The 22,365-nt window shown below is 42.6% G+C and overlaps 1 protein-coding gene across 8 annotated transcripts in view; it reads right to left on the bottom strand.

Annotated features, from left to right (window-relative positions):
* Positions 1-22,365, bottom strand: part of SDCCAG8 (SHH signaling and ciliogenesis regulator SDCCAG8) — a 156,942-nt gene that overhangs the window by 134,391 nt on the left and 186 nt on the right. Inside the window, exons 1-7 of one of the 8 annotated variants that reach the window (XM_048843713.2) lie at positions 22,170-22,362; positions 21,849-21,978; positions 9,250-9,402; positions 9,059-9,144; positions 3,033-3,146; positions 1,549-1,674; positions 1,183-1,323 (exon numbers count right to left, since the gene is read on the bottom strand). In XM_048843713.2, coding sequence (XP_048699670.1) covers positions 1,183-1,323; positions 1,549-1,674; positions 3,033-3,146; positions 9,059-9,144; positions 9,250-9,402; positions 21,849-21,903 — 675 coding nt within the window. In that variant the 5' untranslated portion in view covers positions 21,904-21,978; positions 22,170-22,362. Of the gene's footprint in view, positions 1-1,182; positions 1,324-1,548; positions 1,675-3,032; positions 3,147-9,058; positions 9,145-9,249; positions 9,403-21,848; positions 22,134-22,169; positions 22,363-22,365 lie in introns of those variants that run through there. The other 7 variants (XM_048843714.2, XM_048843722.2, XM_048843719.2 and 4 more) reach the window with 7 other exon arrangements.

Here is a 22,365-nt window from a genome sequence, read left to right as displayed (position 1 = left end):
TGCCTTTGCTCCCACAGAAGTCAACAGAAATACTCCTAAATAGAGAAGATTTGGGGCCATTATGAAGAACCTGGTAAACTCTCTCATTACCACAACATGAGTTATTCAGTATTTAGTCCTATTGCTTTCTAAAAAGCTGAACATGAAAAAGATGTACCTGCAGTGGTTAAATAGCTTCAAATGTCCTAGCAGTGGTTAAACGGCATGGTGATGTGGGGCCATAGCAATCCCTTACACAGAATCTCTCCTTTCTTTCACCATGAATGATCAACCAATACACAAACATGTCACAAATGGGCAAATAAGAGGAAAGAAAAGAGGCAACTACTATGGAGACTTGAACTGCCACAGGATTTAAGATGCTGGGAGCTTAGATGTCATCACAAAGATTTCTGGCTCTGCAGACAGAGGCATCAATGAAAATAATCTTTTATATATAGTATTTTCTTGTCATAAATGAGTGATTAGGAGTAATAATCTTGAAGCACCCAAATCTCCTTTAAAACTACATAGTTCATACACACACAGTTAGGTAGAATGAAGTAAATAGCAGTGACAGCAATACACCACCACCAGTTTAGGTTAGGAAGTGAAAAATACATTGTCAAGTTGAGATGACAGGGTGAGGACTCTCCCAAATGGAGTATCTCCAAGATACTATGGGTCTTCTGTGCTGCATCTCTGAGAGGCACAACACAGAAATTGCAACCCAAGGGATGGGGATTAAGAAGAGATGAAGCCAATTTAGCACCATCTGGATGTTGGGCTGCTCCGGAGACTGCAGCGACCCACAGTACCAGACGGCTGCCTAAGTTACAGTAGCCAGCTCTCAGCTGCCTACAGCCATCAGTATTGTCTAGAATCTCCACAACGCTGTGTACTGCCGCGCTATACCAGACATGTGCCGTCTACCCCAGCTCCACCTTGACATGCTGAGATTTACACAAAACAGCCTACCTATCACCACTGTCTAAAGGGACAATAAAATTAATTATCTTAGGACACTAAGAACATGCGCTTCAAGGGATAGATATTGACCTCAGAAGACTAGGGGTTCAATCAATCAAATCTCCTCCTCCAAAACTGTCAAGAAATTAATCCTAAAAAATGCCACCAAGAAAGAGAAGCGCTAAAATCTTTAGCCATGATATGACACCGCAAAGAAATTATTTCAATACCAACCAATTCTAACTGCCATTTTTCTGTTTCTGCAGTGGCTGTTGTGGCCAAGACCTGTTCTTTATTATGTGATGGTGAGGACTTCACAGGTTGACATAAATAAGAGTCATCACCTCCTACAGTCCAGGAGTTCCGAGCATTTGCCTGAAATACAATGGTAATGCTTCAGAATTTAATCACAATAGTGGTTTAAGTAAAAATATTAACTACTGCGAATGTTATATAATGTTAGAATCTCTAATCCAGCATTTTTCAAATTTTCATAAAGGTTTGCCTAAGGTTTAGTTTGAGAACAGAGTGACAGTTTGGACAGTTTTTATTTCAAATGAACCAGCTTACCGACCCTTAATAAAAAAATATCAAACTTACTGAAGCATCCAAAAGAGTTTGTTCTCTCAACGTCTGCTCTACAGTTAGAGATTTCATTTCCTCGTGGAGTTTCTCATTTTCCAGCACAACTACTCGTATCCGATCTTTCATCCCAGACAACTCCTCCTAGGAAACCGAATACAAATACTGTACATAGACAACTCCTAGATACAGCTATGACTATTTAAATACATCTTGATGTCACAAGCAGAGTTGCATAAATAACTGATTTTTTTTATTTGCTTGCAGTTCCAAAAAATTGAAAAAGATTCAGTTTGGGTTGAACCAAAATACTTTTTCAGATCAAACAAAATGTTTCACTCAGCCCAAAATGAACAGCTTCAGGTATTTTTAATAACAGCAAAGGAAATGAATGGCTACAGTCACAAAAAACAGAGGAGGCAGCAACGTCCCCTCTTATATCTAATAGCCCAGTGGTGAGGGTTCTCACCTGAGACATGGAAAACCCAGGTTTGAATTGCTGCTCTGGAGCAGGGATTTGAGCCCAGGTTACTTCTTTCCAGGTGAGTAAACTAACCACCAGGCTATGGGGCTATTCTGGGGTGAGCCTCTCTCAATCTCTCCTGTCGAAGCTGTTCTACTTGGTTTAAACACTGATATATTAATTGGAGCAGAGACTGGAACCAAGGTGTCCCAGGTGAGTTCCCTAACCACTGGCCTATCGTCTCTCTCTCACTCTCTCTTTGACCCAATGACTATTCAAACATTTTGTACAAAGTGGGGATTTTAACTTGAGTCAATTCCCACCCACCACCTCCACATCTGTTTTTGTGAATGTGGCCTAAATCTCCTGGTGAATGTAGCCCACCCAAAATTGAAATGTTTTGTTTTGATAATTTTAAAAAACTGTGTTTGTTTTGACATTTCTAATTTTTTTTTAAACAACCATTTTGGCCAAAAACAAAAAAATAATAATCACCAGTTGCACCAATTCAACACAAATTTGTGAAATGTTTTGGTTGTTCCAAATTTGCCTTTTTCAGTAACAAAAAGTTTCATGTAAAATTTTTGCATATACTGTATATTCATGCATATATATTTCTTAAGATATTAGCAAAAGACTTGTTCTTTTTTAACCCTGTCATAGGCATAATAAGCATGTTTGATAATAGTCTAATTTGCACCTTAATGCTGGTTAAATGGTTATTTGAGTGGGAAAAGTTATACAACTGTTTCATTTAAATAAGTAGATACACAGCTGTCTATTTCAGACACATTTTATCAAGAAAAGAAGGCTCCTCATGAGATGGATTTTAAGAACTATACAGATGTGATGATGTATGTGAGGACACAGTACATTCTAACTGTATTTACTTCAATTTTGGCTTGTGTGGTATTTAGAATCTCAAGGTCTGAGCCTGTAAGCACTTTGCACATAGAACTCTTAATAAACTCAATGAAAATTCCATGAGCATGAGACTTGTGGGATCGTAGGATCTTAATGGGTGAAGCAGGTTGCATACCTTGCAAAACTTCACTTCAGCTTCTAAGTGGTGAATGTACTGGGACTGATCATTAATGATCGGAACAAGATCACAAAGAGTAGGCAAATTCTGATCTGCAGCATTTGAAGTTCTCTGGGGGAAAAATAAGTAAATTAAGCATAATAAATATTTTATAATCAGAATTTTTCTCTTCTAATTTTTGTATCACAGAAAGTTGGGGGGGGGGTTGGCGTTTTTTTTTTTATTATTATTATTTTTAACAGACCCACTGTTCCCCTTGGAAGGCTGTTCTAGAACTTCACTCTTCTGATAAGAAACCTTCGCCTAATTTCAAGCCTAAACTTGTTGATGGCCAATTTATAACCATTTGTTCTTGTGTCCACATTGGTGCTTATCTTAAATAACTCCTATCCCTCTGATGTATTAGAGAGAGCAATCATATCTCCTCTCAGACTTCTGTTGGTTAGCCTAAACAAGCCAAGCTCATGAGAGGAGACTAAAAAAAGATAGGTTTTCCTTTCTTCGGATCATCCTAGTAGCCCTGCTCTGCACTTGTTCCAGTTTGAATTCATCTTTCTTAAACGTGGGAGACCAGAACTACACACAGTATTCCAAACGAGGTCTCACCAGTGCCTTGTAATGGTACGAATACTTCCTTGTCTCCATCGGAAATACCTCTCCTGATGCATCCTAGGGCTCCATTATTACATATGAATCTAATCTTACAGCACTTATTCTTAAGAGTACAATATAAATTAACTGAGAATGTAAAGAAATCTGTTCATCAAGCTAAGACTCAGGGGTCGGCAACCTTTCAGAAGTGGTGCGCCGCGTCTTCATTTATTCACTCTAATTTAAGGTTTCTCATGTCAGTAATACATTTTAACATTTTTAGAAGGTCTTTCTATAAGTCTTTAATATATAACTAAACTATTGTTGTATGTAAAGTAAATAAGGTTTTTAAAATGTTTAAGAAGCTTCATTTAAAATTAAATTAAAATGCAAAGCCCCCCAGACCGGTGCCAGGACCCGGGCAGTGAGAGAGCCACTGAAAATCAGCATGCGTTCGATAGGTTGCCTACCCCTGAGCTAAGTTATGACGACTTTTAAAAGGCCTCTAAGTTTGGGGGTCGGTTTTTGTTTTTTTGGTGAGTAACCTTTCCTTAACTTCTCTAACAAATAAAATCCCAATTTCTGAGATTTAAAAATTGACACTCAAATTGTAACAAAATTTATGACAGTTACTTATTAAAATATCACTGAACTGAAATATGCCATTGGTTTCAGAACTAAATTTCCTTACTCTTCTTTTCAAAAAGCCTAGATAATGAACTACTTTTTGTGAAAGTACAATAAATACCTTTGATTTGACAGCTGCATTTGCATCTCTGTAACAATGCACAACAAAGTGTTTGAAAATGGAAAAAAAAGGTTACTTACTTTCTCGTAACTGTTGTTCTTCCAGATGTGTTGTTCATGTCCATTCCACATTAGGTGTGCGCGCACCACGTGCACAAGCATCAGAAACTTTTTCCCTTAGCGGCTCCCAGCAGGCCGGTGGGCCCCCGGAGTGGCACCACCGCGCCCCGCATATATACCCCCGCCGGCCCAACCCCCTCCAGTTCCTTCTTGCTGGTGACTCCAACAGAGGGGTAGGAGGGTGGGTGGTGGAATGGACGTGAACAACACATCTTGAAGAACAACAGTTACGAGAAAGTAAGTAACCGTTTTTTCTTCGAGTGCTTGTTCACGTCCATTCCACATTAGGTGAATTACAAGCTTACCTCTGGAAGAGGGTAGGAGTCACGGAACAACTGCTCGGAGGACCGCTCTGCCAACTGCCACGTCCTCTCAGGCCTGCTGGTTGACCACATAGTGGATCGTGAAGGTGTGCACTGATGACCAGGTGGCTGCTCTGCAGATCTCCTGGATCGGGACCTGTGCCAGGAACACCGTGGAAGTCGTCTGCGCCCTGGTTGAGTGGGCCGTGACCGCTGGGGCCAGAACACCTGTGAGCTCATAGCAAGCCCAGATGCAGCTTGTAATCCAAGACGAAATCCGCTGCGCCGGCACTGGGAGGCCTTGTAACCTCTCGGTCACAGCCACAAACAGCTGTGCGGATTTGCGAAAGGGCTTGGTGCGCTCCAAATAGAATGCCAGCGCTCGACGCACGTCCAAGGTGTGCAAGCTGCGGTGACTTGGGTCCGTATGGGGTTTCGGGAAGAACACCAGCAGACAAATGTCCTGGCCCAGATGGAATTGGGACACCACCTTAGGGAAGAATTTGGTGTGCGGCCGGAGCTGCACCTTGTCCTTGTGAAATACTGTGTATGGTGGCTCAGAGGTGAGGGCCCTCAGTTCGGACACCCTTCTGGCCGAGGTAATGGCAACCAGAAATGCCACCTTCCAGGAAAGGTGGAGGAGAGAACAGGTAGCGAGGGGCTCAAAAGGGGGTCCCATGAGTTTAGAAAGGACCAGGTTAAGGTTCCATGGAGGGACTGGGGGCGGGAGTACAGGAACACCCTCTCCAACCCTTTGAGAACTGCTCCACCACTGGGTGGGAAAACACCAAGCCCCCCTGAGAACCCTGGATGGAAGGCGGAGATGGCTGCCAGGTGCACTCCGAGTGAGGACGGAGCTAGCCCTTGCTGCTTGAGGTGCAGGAGGTACTCCAGAATGGCCTGCACCGGGGCCTGGCCCGGCTGCACCTGTTGGGGTTCACATGAGAACCTTTTCCACTTGGCCATATAGGCTGCACAGGAAGGGAGCACTGGCTCTCAAGGGCGTTTAGCCACAGATCCTCCACGCCGTCAGGTGCAGTGACTGCAGGTTGGGGTGGAGAAGCCGCCCGCCGTCCTGCGTGGATACTGTTGCCTCCGGCACTGTCTGGCGTCGGTGAGGGGAGCGGGACCGCTGCATCGAGTAACTTGCCCTGGACGGGGCCCCTTGGGGCTCCTGATAGGCCCAGAAGGGCCAATGGCCTGGCGGCCCCCATTAAAGTTGCCAGCTCCCCTGAGGGTCCCTGCTGTCCGGGCCCCGGTGAGATTAGCTATAGCGGCCAGAGCCGGCGCCGGACTGCGGCGATGCCGATTGTGAAGGCCATGGCGGTACTAACTATCTGCACCGGCGGGAGAATGAGTGGCTCCCGGCTGAGCGGGACCGGGACCGGGACCAGTATTCCCTGGACCGGGACCGCCTGCAGGAGACCTCTGGTGCGGGCCGTCTCAACTCCTCCTGGTGCTGGTCTCTGGGCGGTGCCGGAGAGCGGTGTGCCCTTCCTGGCTTCTTTGCATTGACCCGCTGCCGGTGCCGCAACCTCCTTCTGGGCCGTTGGCAAGTGTGAGTCTGCGGAATCAGAGCTCGACTGGGACCAACTCCAGGAGCAGTGCTGGGACGGTGTCTTCGAGCGGCACACCATTGCCAGCTTACCCCTCGACAGCGCCCGAGGCATGGGTGCTGGAGGGTTCTCCCCATATGGGAGAGGGCTCGTCACTGACAGCTCGATGAGGTCCTTTGCGGCCTCAAAAGGTGCCAGGCGTAGAGGACTGATCCATTAGGCCCTCGAGCCCATCATCCGCACTGAGCTCACTTAGGTCTGGGCTCGGTGGGGCTTGTGCCGCCGGGACCACCTGTGTCAGCACCGGTACCGTGGCCTTCCCGCTCTTGTCGGTGATCGGTGCCTTGGGAGGCGCCAGTCTCCTGTGTGGGGAATGACCACGCCTTCCTTTAGGCTGCGCCGGTGGTCGCACCAGGGAGGACGATTGGTGCCGGGGCCTAGCCTGGCGTTCCGGGGCCGACAGTTTACAGTGCTTCGCTGGTGCTGGGTCTCCCAATGGCTCTGGGGCACTACGCACGGAGGAAGCCTGAGCTGGCGTCAGGCACTCCGGGCCCAGAGACTGCAATGAGGCCTCCATCAACAGTTGCTTTAGGCGAAAGTCTCTTTCTTTCCTTGTCCTTGGCTTGAACGCCTTGCAAATCCTACACCTTTCAGTTTGATGTCCATCCCCAAGGCAAAGTAGACACGAGTCGTGGGGGTCACTAACTGGCATAGGTTTGCGGCCCCTAGCGCAAGCCTTGGAGCCGTGGGCCTGCGGCATGCCCCGTGGCCAGTGCTGGAGGCCTCCAAGCCCCTAATCACTTAAGTGTTCACAATCTATATGTAAACGAACTGCTAACAGCTACTCTAAAGGCTAAGAGACTGCTGTTCTACGAGAGAGAGAGAGAGAGAGACAGAGACAGAGAGAGAGAGGTTGTTCCACCGCCGCCACGGACGGTAAGAAGGAACTGGAGGGGGTCAGGCCAGTGGGGGTATACATGCGGGGCGCAGTGGCACCACTCGGGGGGGCCCACTGGCCCGACGGGAGCCGCTAAGGGAAAAAGTTGCCCATGCTCTTGCATGCAGCGCACGCACGCCAAATGTGGAATGGACGTGAACAAGCACTCGAAGAAGAACTATCTACATTTTAATCGTTTTCTTCATTACGTGAAAAATAGTACTAACATCTAACATGAGAAACTTTAACAGGAATTCAATGCAGCAAAAAAACGGATTCACTAAAAGGAAAGGATGAGCTACAGATTTTCTAAAAGCACACCAATTCAATCTAATTTTATTCAGTGAATAATTTGACTTTCTTCCAAAATCATCATCTCCTTTGACAGAGGGAAGAAAAGACAACTGAAAATATTAATATTTCTGATAAAACTGTCATTATCAGCGAAACTTCTTTATTAAGAACATTTTTCGTGTCTTTTGACAGGACTAATACATATTATTAAGCAATGTGTTTGCATTTTTTAAGATAACCTTACTTAATACAGCAAAATTCCTATTTATTTTTATGAACACTGTGCCACATAAGCTGGGGAGCAGATTAAAATACTGAGCTCATAACAAGAAGTTTGACAAACTCATATGAAATACCAAGACTTTTATGTGAGAGAAATAAAATGAAACTAAAAGTCATTGAAACATTATCCATGTTTTTAAATATTGAAAGTAATTGTGTGTGAATATAGTGGTTAGGAAAGGTACCAGGCTAAAGACTGAAGTTCTTTATTTATCCACAACGCAGTGGCAAGCAACAGGCAGCATTTGTGCAGGATTCAACACATTATCCTATCACCATGCCTCAATCCTGACATAGAGAGATCACTTCCAGGAGTGAATGGGTTTTTTTTTATTATTTTGACTGTTTAGCATGCATAAGGTTAGGGTAGTCACTGGAGGCTGTCAGAGGGTAGAACTGTCACCAAATTCATTTAATCTTTGATACTGAACAAGCATCAGATAGTAATAACTGATTTGAACGGGCCCCATAGAGGTGAAAGGCTTTCCATATATCCCAGTGCAGAGTGCAGTTCCACTTCAAGAGGGATGGATGTGAGGAGATTCCACAGGGCATGATCTTCCTACACCAAAAAGCTCATTTCCACAGCAAACCTCTTTTGTGTCCCTAAGCAGCAGAATTTTGGTGCAGAGCTATCGAGTTTGCTGTTACATGGATCAAAGAGCAATTGTACAAAAGGCAAAGGGTACACCACCATCAGAACCTCAAGGCTGCAGTAAGTAGCCAAAAAGGAAAGTAGGATCCCTTCATCACCTGCCCTTATGGAACCATCCTCACTGGCAAAACACTCTACGCAGACTTCATTTCCAAAACAAAGAGCTAACTTCCGGTGGAGAAAGGAGCAGCCAAGATGAGGGAGCCAATACACACATGGGTGCCATCTGTACTGCCGAGGGGATGTGAAGGCCTGGATTCCATAGGAAGAGATTTGTGGCTCTTCTACTGTGGTCACAATAAATTAATAGCTCCTATAGTGCTTTTCCTATCTTTAGTTCTCAAAGAGATTTACAAAGGAGAATTACTCACAATTACTCACAAATACTCTCTCTCTACTGAGAAGTAGCCAACACCCCCCATAGGATGATTAGGGAGATTTGGGGCCTCTTATTCTTCATGGATAGCAGATAACATGCCTGTTGGGACAAGTTATTACTCATTCAAAGTTACATGAAGAAACTAGGAGTAAATACATACTGAGGATGACATCTTCCTCCTCCTTGATGGAGATACTTCACTTTCTAGTCCTCCTTGCTCTCGCAATAAAGCTTTAAGCTGATTAACTAAGAAACAAAATTAAACTACTGATTAACAATCAGACTTGATGGAAATCATACAATAATTTTGCTCTGCAGTTCTGAGACTAACTGCCCCAGAATATCATTTACCTGCATGACTGTGTTGCAGTTCCTGCCAGGCTGTTTCCCCACTCTCATCATTACTTGTGGAGGACTGCTCAAATGCAACTTCACTTTCTCCCACTGTGGGATCTTCTTCCCCCAAGACATATTTCAGTTGATGGATACTTTTACTAGCACGGTCTGCGAACAATAGCATGTATTAGCCATCAGAAACAAAGAGTCTTTCCTTTCTGATGAAAAAGCAACTCAAATCTAGATTAATTTACAGAACCAGTATTTTAACTCTGTACAAAGATAGTAGGGTGAAATATATTCAGCCTTTGCCTGAATTAAGGATTTAACCTCATTTCTACCTTTGGTGAGTAGCTACCAGGAACTGCTTGACAGACAGGCAGAGCCACTGTAAACCACAATTTACAGTAGTACAGTTTATCTGTTTTAAGCAGACATTAACCACACTAGTACAAATGGCAATGTACCTATCCACAATAGGGGGCTACACTGGTGCAGATACACCAGTGTTTGGCTACTGACTGAAATCCCCAGGGTAGAAAAGGCCTCAGTTACTAATTATAGACTTGAATCTGCAAACACTTACTACCATGAACAACCTCATTGAGTTCAACAAGACCGTTCATAGTCTTAAGAGCTACGCTGGATACAATGTGCAGGATCAGTCCCTAAGTAGAGTGTTGGGGATTCTAATGACAGCCACAAGATAAAGCATTATTCAACAGAACTGTTAAAAATTATCTTAAAGCTCAGCAAACTGGTTTGTCGATTTACAATGGCAATTAAATAAAAGTATCAAAGGAGTTCTGAACAGACTTGAAAGTTAACTAAGAACAGATATTTCCACTAAGTGCTTGGGAAGAAATGGGAAAAGAATTTCTAATATTTTATAAAGTCATTCCAGAATGAACCAAAATCCAATTACACAATTGTGACACAATAAATATGTTCCTTTCATTTTCAATGTACCTTTTTAGTATAATGCCTATACTTTTTTTTTTTTTTTTTTTTTTGCGCTAAGCTGGCCTTGTTTGAGAGCCAAGTCTCTTTAACTTGGCCAAAAATGTGAAGACGACATGACTGGAATAGATGTCCTGTTATCTAGTACTGACAACTTCAGGACTACTTCTTAACCCTACAATAAATGTTTTCAGATAACCTCAAGGCAATTTCAAAAATATGGTCTTCTGTGTTTTCAAGGCCTTTAAATATCACCTAGACTTTTTTTTTATTATGAAATTTCTTTTTCAACTGTTCGACAGGTTTAGAATGGTTATTGAAATCTTTACATTCCGCTGTATAATAATAAAAATATAATTATCAATAGTACCTTAGCTCTGTTCAGGGTGGATAAAAATCAATGATTTTTTTTATTTAAATTGGATTTTTTTGATAAAATGCTTTTTGAGGAACAAACCTATCTAAAAATAGTTTTAATTAAGATACATTATGGCTCAAAGATATGTCATCATGGAATAGGGATTATAAATTCTAGTTCTATAGTATGAGACAATATAATTTGTGTAATGTTTAAGAAAAGTTTTGTAAATGAGTTCCAATAGTTCAAGGATTAGGGACCCAATTTTATGGGGTTCCACAAGCTTCTATATAGATTTAGGTTAGTCTTTCTATCTACCCAATGGGACCCAGTGCTCAGTCTAGAAGATACCATCAGAGATGCTTAGTTTTGCGGTTCTCAAACTGTGGATTTATGTCTCCAGAGATAACATGCTTGTTAACAGCAAAACTGTTTTTAAATAAATAAATACATACATACATACATAGAGGTGAAAAACAACAGACCTCAGCTCTATTGTCCATGTACACAGAGTTAATCCCTTGCCTCTCTCTAAAAGTGCAAAGTTTCAAAAAGTTCAATGAATAGAAGATTGTTGGGGGAGGAACAGATCTGGACAAGGAGAAAAAGCCTGGAAATAATTGTGAGACGTGAGGGACATATGCTTGTTTTGTTAAAATATAATAGGTTTGCTGTTGAAGAAAAAAATCCAAAATACTTAACACTGTTGTTTTAGTTAAATAAAACAATTTAAATGTCCGTCCGGTGATGTTCTCCTCCTAATACAGTACGGCAAGAAAATCCTCCAAATATTAATGATTAACGTGTTGGAGACAGTTCACCTCCCAACGACTTCATAAATATCTGCTTCAATTACCTTTGGTAAATGAAATAACTAAACAATCATTCATTTTCTGATATAGCTGTAAAACTAATCTGAAAAGTTTTCAAAATAAATCACTGTTTAAAAAAGTATAGTGTTTACCTTCTAAAAATGAAAACCTCCATCTATCTCTGAGTTGTGAAGAATATGTATTAAAGTTATAACAACCAACCAGAATGCACTTTTATGCAGAAAACCAAGATTACATTGAGTCTTCCTGACCAGCGATTTAAATCAAATCCACCCTGTCTCTGTTTAATGTATTCTTTTGTTTGGTAATGGTAATGGCTACTAGTGGTCATTAAAGAAACCGAGAGCACTGTTTATACGTATAGAACTGTCAGCCCATGAGGTCCTGAACAAATTTCAATTCAAGCAGTTACATGCTGCTTATTTTAATTCTTCGGACATTTTCAATAGGATAGAATTTTTCATCTTCATTTCTGCTGCTAAACTGATGTACACTATGGCTGTAAATAAGATCAGCTGCTGCAATTCAGTTGATGGGGATGTTACTTCTCCATGACTATTACCTACTTTACAAAATTGTTTGCAAAGTCCTTTGAGATTTTCAAAGACATACAGAACTGCAAAATATCTCCAAACTCTATTTATACCTCATTCAAACCAGGTGAAGTGATGTGTCTTTTTCAACTGCAACTTTCAAAAATACCAAACTGTGTAACTGATCCCGCAAGTGGTCCCACTGAAATCAGTTTAGTTCCATGTGGAAGGAAGCATCTACCCGTGCAGAGCAGCTTGCAGGATCAGAGCTTGCAACTGAACAGCAGATTAGGTGCTGTTTCACAGACTGAATATATATCCATAATGGGTCTATCATCTTTTAGTAGATGAGAATCCAAGTCCTTTCACTTAACCTATTTCTCAGACGTTTGCAAATGTTATATTACTACTAATACTGTGGGATTCTAGTCATTCATCATTCAGGAACTTAAGACATTTTTCTAGATTTCTTTGGGAAAGTAATAATATACTTGTGGGGGGGGATGTGTCTGAATAAAGACTGGGAGTGGTTGGGTCATCACAAAAACTAAACCTAATTTCCCTAATACTAATTTTCCCCTACTGTTACTCACACCTTCTTATCAACTGTCTGAAATGGGCCACTCTCATTATCACTTCAAAAGTTATTTTTCCTCCCTTGGTATCCTGCTGTCAATTGAATTGTCTCGTTAGACTGACCTCACGCTTGGTAAGGCAATTCACATCGTTTCATATATTTATACCTGGTCCTGTATTTTCCACTCCACGCATCTGATGAAGTGGGTTCTAGCCCACGAAAGCTTATGCCCAAATAAATGTGTTAGTCTCTAAGGTTCTACAAGGACTCCTTGTTGTTTTTGTAAAAGATGTATTTGGGATAAAAATAAATAAAAATGAAAATAATAAAAATAATAAAAATAAAAATAAAATAAATAAAAATGTTGCAGCCCGACCTTACCCAAGCCATTGTCATATGGCTTCATTTTAGTAAAGCAGGATGAAATTTAAAGGTGGACGTGCCTCTGACAGCCATTATTTTTATAGAGTGAAACTACTAGCCTGACAGGAAGAGGGAAGGAGCAGAGATAAACACTTGACCCTGTCCGCAACAAACACAAGTATATGAGTGCCTCAGGTAGAGTTTGATCCTGTTAACATTCAAGTGTAGAGTATGTCTCTTCAGAAAGTTAGATTTATTGTTGAAGAAATAAAACACACAAATAAACTATTTTGTCCCAATCAGGTGATCAAAGCGAAAGATCAGCCTCGGAGAGCTAGAAAAAGGAAACATACGCAAAAAGAGTTTAGGAATGAAAGATGAAAATCTGTTTGGGGTATTAATGCTGCTTTAGTTAAAAATGAAACCCACAGATGTATTACCACTCTCCACCCCCTAAAAAAATTGCACAAAAACCTAGGGATTTGTATCATCGGAAAAGCTAAAGTTTTAATTGTTATTGCTTCTTATTTTACCATGGAAATGAGGGTATGTCTACACTGCAATTTAACCCTAGGTTCAGACTCAAGCCTAACGCCCTTTCGGTCTACACATAAATCATGCTAACCCAGGGCTTGGACCCAGGATCCTGTGAGGTTGCAGGGTCCAAGCCAGAGTCAAGCTGTGACCCAGTTAAAACAACTAGTCTGGAACTCAGGAGATCACGGTTTAGTTGCTGGCTCTGTTATAGACTATGTGGTCTTAGGCAAGCAATTTAGGAAATATCACCCCCCTTTTACAGCTGGGAAACTGAAGCAGAAAGACTTTCTCCTACCATTTGTCTGCCTTGTCTATTTAGATTGTAAGATCTTTTGGACAGTCTCTTACCATGAGTTTGCACAGTGCCTACTACTTAAATAGTCTAAGAAAGTGATCCAGGGATCCTTCAAGCAGCCTGTATTCTCATTTAGCGCTCCGCTCACCCCTCGCCCAATCAATCCACTGACACTTTGGCAGGAATGCAAGAAAAGTATTTCTACCAATTTTCTCACACATTGCGCCAAATTAAAACGGTGACGCGAGACTAGTAGTTAGAACCCTCTGTAATCATTCTTCAGACATTTTATGAGTGGCTAACATAGTTAATAACTCCAGAAATTGCTTCACATCCAGGAATGTAAGTTCACATCTGTTCACCTTGCTTTCTCTAAATTTACCATTGGTTTGGGGGTGATTCAGTCTGTCTATTGTATTGTGTATGGCTGACTCGGATTTTAAGTTCCATGGGACAGGAAGCATCCTGCATTGGCACCCAGTGAAATGAATGAGATAGTTCACACCTCAGAGCTATTGTTTCAAGCTCTCTACAAGCATCTCTATCCATTACTCACTTCACATTTTGAAAGTTTTCCTCACAACCATAATAAATAGAGGTTTTTTTGTTTTGTCTTTATTTATTTATTTAATGGCTCTGCACAGGGCTATCCACATGTTTTTGGCTAGTCTTTTTTGCCACCCAGGAGGCAGGGTGGGAGGAGCAGCATACCCAATTTTCTAGGGCTCTGGAGTAATGCAGGCTTTAGAAACAATAGGGTTGTAACAGACATTTCCATGCCAGAGTTTCTTAAACAATTGATGAGTTCCAAGTTACAGTGACTGTTTCCATACATGAAAAGCTTGAGAGCTTGGCAAACTGAGAACTAGAGGCTAGACTGAATGACTCCAATTGGAACCCTAAAAGGGTATAATTAGATAACAACATGGAGATGAAGAGCTAATTGAAGACATTAGGGTCACAAGATACATGTCATGGAGTAGGATTAGATAAATTTCCACTGCTTCTGCCAAAGTAGAATCGTTTTTTAAATCTGAATGAAACAGAAAACTTCTGTGGAGGGCAAATTAGGTATTTGAGCTACTACTTAACATAATAGGGTAATTTTGTATTGTAATTCAAAATAATATTAGTTTTGTGCCTAATCCTACAAAAGTTTATTCACCCCGTTTGTCATGTCAGTGGGACTAACTGTATGAGACATCAGTGAGACTACTCCTCTAATTACAGAATCTAGCCCTCAGTAAAAATCTCCTGAATGATGTGGTAAAACTGCTTGTATGCAGCACTGTAATTTTCATGTATAAAATTTGAGTGTCCTTTATTCTTCCGTTTTTATACTATAAACAACATGAAAAAGCAATCTGAACATATGTTTCTGGTGCATAAGATTATGTTGATACATCATTTTCTAATAGATGGTGCTGAAGATATGGGATGAGGCTGCTAGCAGAGGGACAAATTAAATCTAGTTAGATCAGACTTCCACCTAAATGATTCTTACAGTACAACAGTAAACTGGAATAAGACCTTCAAAAAAAAAAATTACCTAACCAAATTAAAGCTCTTTGATTGTCAATGTTTATAGGAGCTCTGACAATGACGGAAAATGGCACAGAGGCTACCAAACATGACAATGCACATTACAAAAAATATGCAGCTGCCCCTTAAGGAACACAACCATTGTCTACCGATCAAATATCATAGTTGCAGAGCAACTGCCATAATGGGATAAACAAATGGTGCATCTAGTCCAGTATCTTACTGCAGACAGCAGCCAACACTGGATGTCTCAGAGAAAAGTATGTTATTTAGTATTTAAATGAGAGTCACACCCAGAAACCCTAATCAGAATCACACTGTGCACACATGTGAATACACACTTTCCCTGCTCCATAATACAACCAACCATGCAATTTTGGAATTATTTTAATTATTTATCTTCGTAGCTATGCATAGAGCTTTAGACAGATAAGATTGACAGGGCCCAGCCCCAAGGAGTTTAAAGTTAAACAGCATAGGAGAAAAGGTTTCCCACACACCAACTAACGATCAGTTTATGCCCTGAGATGTGAAGCTTGATTATCCTTGCAATTTTTTCCTAGCGAGTGCAAGTACAGAACATACTAAAGTCTCCCATTCTTCAAAAAAAATGTATTAAGGTTTCCTTTTCCAGAATACTACATTGATTATACTTTTGATATTTGGAGTAAACCTAATAAAAACGGTTTCAGAGTAGCAGCCGTGTTAGTCTGTATTCGCAAAAAGAACAGTACTTGTGGCACCTTAGAGACTAACAAATTTATCTGAGCATAAGCTTTGGTGAGCTACAGCTCACTTCATCGGATGGAAATAAATTTGTTAGTCTCTAAGGTGCCACAAGTACTCCTAATAAAAACGATTATTCTTGGGCACCTTTTAATATTGGAATTTTATTGCATCAGTGTAAACAATAAAATATTTGGTGCTGTAGAGATATTTTACTGATGTTCTCAACTTGTTAATAAAAAAAGAAAGTTAAAGGTTGGAGTCAGCAACCTGTGAAGCAAAATATGATGCTGAAGAGCTTACTATAATTCAAGGGTATGGTGATCAACTTTGATAAAAAAAATTACTGGGATAACAATTAGCTGTTGAAGTGAAAAAAAGAGAGAAAGTAATGAGCAATGTTTGCCATGCCTAAACAAGAGAGAGGTTTTTCAGATGTTGAACAAGAATCTTAAAGGCCCTCCTCTATAATGAGGCGCTGAAGCCACCACATTCATGAACTCAGATATACCACAAGTGTTCTTTGAGGACTAGTGGAGATGCAAAGCAAAAGAATCACTTACCACAATAAAGACAAAGTTAAAGGGTGAGCTGCCAAAAAGACATAGAAAACAGTTTAAGATAATAGTACAATGACAGAGGAAGTGATAATTTAAGAGGAAATAGTTGCTAAGCACACAATTTGAGGGAAAATAAGAACCACGTTCATACTAAATGGGTATATATTACTATGATAAAAACTGAGGTAAAAGGCCTAGACTGAATAGCTTTTTACAGGAAAATTGTTGGCAGTTATTGGCTATAAATACAAAGGAGGGCCCCACTTTACACAGACAGATGTCACATGAGTCCTAATAGGAAAAAAGTTTGTCAGAACAGTGCTTCTCAAGCTGTCTGATGTGGGGGACCGGCAATTTTTTTTTCCCATGTGCGTGCAAACCGGCAGCTGATGGCTCATGGTCAGGCACCAGTCCGTGGACCACCACTTTGAGTAGCACTGTGTTAGAAGGTTGGAGGCACTGGAACCATAATCATAGCAGATTCAGGAGCATAGGAAAGTGAGTCATGTGCAACAAGTAACTGGCCTATAAGGGAAACAAATTCTCTTTTTCTATCTAAACCCATTCACTGAAAACAGGGGGGAAAAAAAACCAAAAAACCCAGCAACTGACAGACAGCTACAGAAAGATTTACTGAGCAAAAACATACAAACTTCACTCCAACCACATGTAAACAGCCAAAATAGCACATAATGTACTTCTAGAATACTGTTTCAGCCAAACAAATGGTACATCTAAACCCATTAGAAAAGTAAAAAAGTAAGACCAAAAATACCCATTCAACCGAGTTAGGACTTGCACTGTCTGGTTGCCTATTTATCACTGGAAATGTGAGATATGCAGCTTCATAAGAATAATGATTACCTACATCTTGTCTGTATTAAAACAGAACTTCAGACATTTATTTAAAAAAGTTAACTATTATTTTAGTATGTAACCTGAAGAGAAAAAAAAAAGATAAACCACTTCTTTTTGTAATTATTTTCTTGAGCAGCACGTTGGAAAGGACTTTTAGGTTTCCTAAATAATCTTTATTACTTCTCACACCATAAAAAACAGAAAACAGACTGCTTAATTTTTCAGCTGAAGTTAACTGAGCTCATGCTCTTAACTTCTGATAACCAAACTGTTTGAATTCACTATCATGTTGTTTGAATTGCCATATCTGATGGGTGAGTTTTACATGAAACTATTTAATACCAGATCAAAAGAGTGAGAAAAGTAAAAGTTTAATTATTCAAAAAGAAAACAGAATAAAAACACTTAATAGAATGAAAAAATATATGATATAATGTACTAATCTTCCGAGCCAAAACACTGAATAAGAATATGTATAACGTGCTTCAACTGCTTCCCAAATGGTTGATTTCAGTAATGTTTTTAGGCAAGCTAGCAAAAGCAATCCATGTAAACAAAGCGAGGCATATCCGAACTTTGAAACCTTGTCAAAGGTGCAGCAGGCATAATGGCCAAGGGTAAACCAGTGAGCAGCATAAGGACTTGATAAAAGCAAGACAAGGCTAATGAGGAAAGGAGGGACAGGTCACATGTTTGACAAATGTCAACTGGAGGATTTGGAAAGGACATGCTTCCTCTTAAATATGGGTTTTGTGACAAGGCATTCCTAGTCTAAGGGCTCATCTACACAAGGAAGTTAGTGCAAAATAAACTAGAATATAAATACAAAGCACAACAGCTATTCAGCACTAACTCCCAGTGTGGACAAACTTATTCCTCACTAAGAGTGCCTTTGTGCTGTTTAGCTTAGCCCAAAGGCACTCTTAGGGCTTGTCTACACAGGGGAGAGGGTGAAGAAGTGTAGTACAGCAAGTCAATCCAGTTTATTTAACTCACAGTACATAAACCAGACTAATAGCATGCGTATAGGACAGGTGTGCCTCTTTCAATTTGAATCATTCTGTACACATGGCAGTGGCTTGGTGCTTACTAAGCACGTAGCTTTCTTGATGCCAACTTGCAGAGAGCATAAGGATTACAGGAACCCTCTGGGTCTTGTATTTATATTCTAGTTCACCAAAGGGTGTCATGGGAGGTCTCTAATAAAAGCGTATGTCACACTGGTGATCAGTATCACTGTGAAATGCATGTACAAGTTTATATATACACACTGAAAATTATGTTCTTGAGGTCTATGCCTAGAGACAGGTCACAAGCGAAGGTGAAAAGCAGATTTTCTTTTAGACAAGGAACATTTATTGGTTTATATATAAATTGAATATTCTCTGGTTCACAATGGGCAACCATTAGCATTCTAAATCAAATGCTAATGAAGAGCTGGCAGGGACTTCAAAAGAAAACTAACAAGAAGAGGGCCACCCTATCTTGGGGTGTACATCAAAGGTTTGTTTGGGGAGGGGAGGGAAGAGGACAGGCTAGCATCCTGTCCCCTAGGAAGTAAATGGACAGTGAGTTTGTTTCATAGAAGGGGGATCTCAACCAGGCTTGGTTGAACATGCTGGAAGAAACTTTGGGGGAGATAAGCTTCTTTATACTGTAGGATAAATTGTTAGTTAAATTAAGATAATCATAAGTTTCTAGAGCCTTATATGTAACTGTGTTTCCAATATTCTTACTCATTATCACTTGAATCTTTGTTCCTGGATAACAGATTTATAATGAAAACAAGAATAAGTTATCTAAGTGTTGTGTGTTCAAAGGAGCTGTGTTCCAAAATATAATTAGTAAGCTGCAGCGTACTGTTCCTTTAGAAACAGTAGGCCTGTCTGTGAGTGTTCAGTAGATGCTACATAGGTACACACCAACCCTCGAATCCCTAATATTCTATCACTAACCCGCACAGAGACAGCAAAGTCTATGGAAGCCCGGAAGGTAGTGCTTGTGTTGCCAGAGGCTGGTGGTTTCAGTGAGCTAAAATAAGCTTGCTCAGACAAGACTTTCTCACACTAAAGGCAGGAGGTGGTGAAGTGCCTTACAACCATGTGTATCCCTGCAAAGCATTACAGGGCTATGCCATTGGAAAGGTACCATTGCACCATTTTATAAATCTTGGTAATGCTCAGGAGATTATTGATAGCATTTGACACGTGGGATTACCAAACTGCACTAGGACAACTGATGGGAGTCATGTGTCTATTATTTGTCACAGGCTCACAGGGTTCAGAATTCATAAACAGAAAGGAGTATTTCTCTGTAGTGCTCAAAGGCCTGATTGACCACTTTGGCAACTTCATAAACATCAATGCAGTGTGCAAGGCTGGCCTTAAGGAAAATGGTGCCCTGGGCGAACTTGTATTTTGGCACATACCGAATCACCTCTGACCCCACAGGTCCCCCCCCCCAGCTTTTCCCCTCACCCCCATCATCTCCAGGCCCTGCTGCCTCACCCCAGTGCTTAATTTGTATTGAAAGGTTATTTTGGGCTCCCTTACACGCATTAAAGTCTGTATGCACATCAAACATGCCAATTCAACTGTTCAGTCAGTCACAAGAGTCTCCAAATCCAACCCCCTTGTGTCCCCCACATCCAACCTTGCCCCGTCTCCCATATCTAGCCCTGCACCCAGAGAGGAAGTTGCCATTGCAGCCTGGCATGCATGGACCAAGCAACCCGACCCAGCAGCAGCAGAGGCTTTCCCTCTCCACACTGTGCCACAGCTCTCCGCTGTCCAGGCTGCTAGGGATTCATTTCAGCACCCCCAGACCCTAGATGCTGCTGCTGCTAGGGGCAGAGGTCAGCGTCTCCGCAGCCATCTCCATGAGCCTACAGGTGGGACCACAGCTTCCACACTCTCTCCTTATTCCTCCCCGCCAATTTGATGCTGTCTGTCTATCCCCCATACCAAGAGGAGCTATGTGGTTTCCCTCAGGAAGGCATAGCAAGCAGAGTGGGACCCAACCACAATCCCTCCATACAGGACTCCCTGCCTCCCTCAACACCATGCCTTGTTCCTTGGCTCAGATCTTTCTCGGGCCCAGAGAGGAGCTGATGGGATCCAGCAGGAGGACTTGACAGGAGGAGCAGGACCCCAGTGCTGGCTGAAGTCCCAGCTGTGTAAGGTAATCACTGCTGCATGGCCAGGGAATGTCGGTGTGCAGGCAAAATTGGACTGGCATTGTGACCTGGCACATGGGGTCACAACGCCCCTGATATTTGGCCCAGCTGCCCCTCCATCTATACAGAGGGGCAGCTGGGCCATATTTCAGTGGCATTGTGACTCCGTGCACTAAGTGCTGGAGGGTGCCACTCCAGGCTGGATTTCAGGTGCTGGAGCACACACACACTCCCTCCCCACCAATCCAGTAGTACCATACCCCTGCCCTCTCAGCTGCATGGGCCTCTGTGCACCTACATAGGCTATTTTGTCTGCACTAGAAGAGTTGCATCACTTTAATTACTTAAAGTGGTAAAACCTGTGTGTGTATACAATAGGGCCTCATGTTGCAACTGATATATCATTAAGTGTTTCATTTCAGTGACATGTACATTTAGAGCGGGTTGAAATTTTTCAAATTTCAAAACTTCCCATTTTAGGAGGAAAAAAATTGAAACCTTCGCTTTCCCCCCAAAAAACCAACCCTAATTGTATTGTAGATTGAACTGCTCAAAAACTCTACTCCTCTACAGTACAGATGTTCCGGTTGTCTAAGTCCCTTAGCGAGTTAGACAGAATGCACAGCTGAATCTACAGTAAACTGTGGTTTTGATCTGAGGGTTGGTGCTATTGGAGCTTCCAGAGTGTTAAAGAAAGGGGGGGGGGGAGGCACAAAACAGCTGATTTGGAGCTATCCCTCCTCTTCCCCAGCGAGTTAGAGGGTATGTGGATGTAGTGGAAGTCTGGCACTGACTCAGCCCTATAGTGGTGGGGAGTTTGTAGTTTGATCTGAAAGCAGTGGGCCCAGGGACAGTGGAAATCTTAGTCTGCTTCACCTGATTCAGCTGCTGGGATCGTTAAGACAGTGTAAGGGGTACCCGCTCCGGTAATTCTACCCGACTGTAGTTCAAAGTTTAGAAGACACGGGGAGTAGAGAGGTGGAGAAGGTGGTGCAGCCCCAGGCAAAGAAGCCAAGTAGCACACTGTGGCGGGGCAATGGCAGGAAAAGAGCTAGCACGCACTGGAGTGGGCCCATGTTGCCAGCAGCCAGGTAGGTGGTGGAGGGCAGTGGGCCTCGGCAGGCACTGATTGAGGAGGCGGGGGAGTGGACACTGCCAGGAGAAGGGTCCCCGCTGGCTCAGTGCTGCACACAGCGGGACAAGCGACAGCACAGAGAGCGGCCCTGAGACGGGGCCGGCGCGGGCGGGACTGGGGCAGCGAGGCGGAGGCCGTCTCGGGCGCGTGGACCCTACTCACCTCGAAGGCTTCTCTGATACCGTTCCAGGTCGGACTCCTCCCGGGCCTCCCGCATAGGGGCAGGGTCCACGTCTCACACCGTGAGGCGACGCCCGCTCAGGCCCTGGCCTCTAGCCGCGGCTCCCCTTCTCTGCAGCCCGGAGGAGCATGAGAGTTAGGAGCCGTCCCGAGCCTCCCGCTCCCGAGTCCCGAACCCTCCTCTCCTCCCCCAACAGCGCTCGGGAGCCGTAGTTCCGTATCGTTCACTGTCCCGTCCCACCCAACGGCCAGGGGATCTTAGGAGAACTACAGTTCCCACAGGGCTATGCGGCACCAACCTACCCTCCTGACCTCAAGCAGTTTGGGAGCCTGTTGCTAACCAACTAGGAAACGGTCTTCTCGGCCCCCAGCTGAGCGAGTCGCCTTCAGAGCTCCGCCCAGTAACGCGGCACGTACACACGCTGTGTCATCCCAAACACTACATCGCCCAGCATGCAACGCGCCATCCTCTAAGCCCTGGGAGTTATAGTCCCTACGG

Source organism: Caretta caretta, chromosome 3 (assembly GCF_965140235.1).
Source record: "Caretta caretta isolate rCarCar2 chromosome 3, rCarCar1.hap1, whole genome shotgun sequence".
Classification (NCBI taxonomy): domain Eukaryota; kingdom Metazoa; phylum Chordata; order Testudines; family Cheloniidae; genus Caretta; species Caretta caretta.
This window is presented reverse-complemented; position numbering and strand designations above follow the sequence as displayed.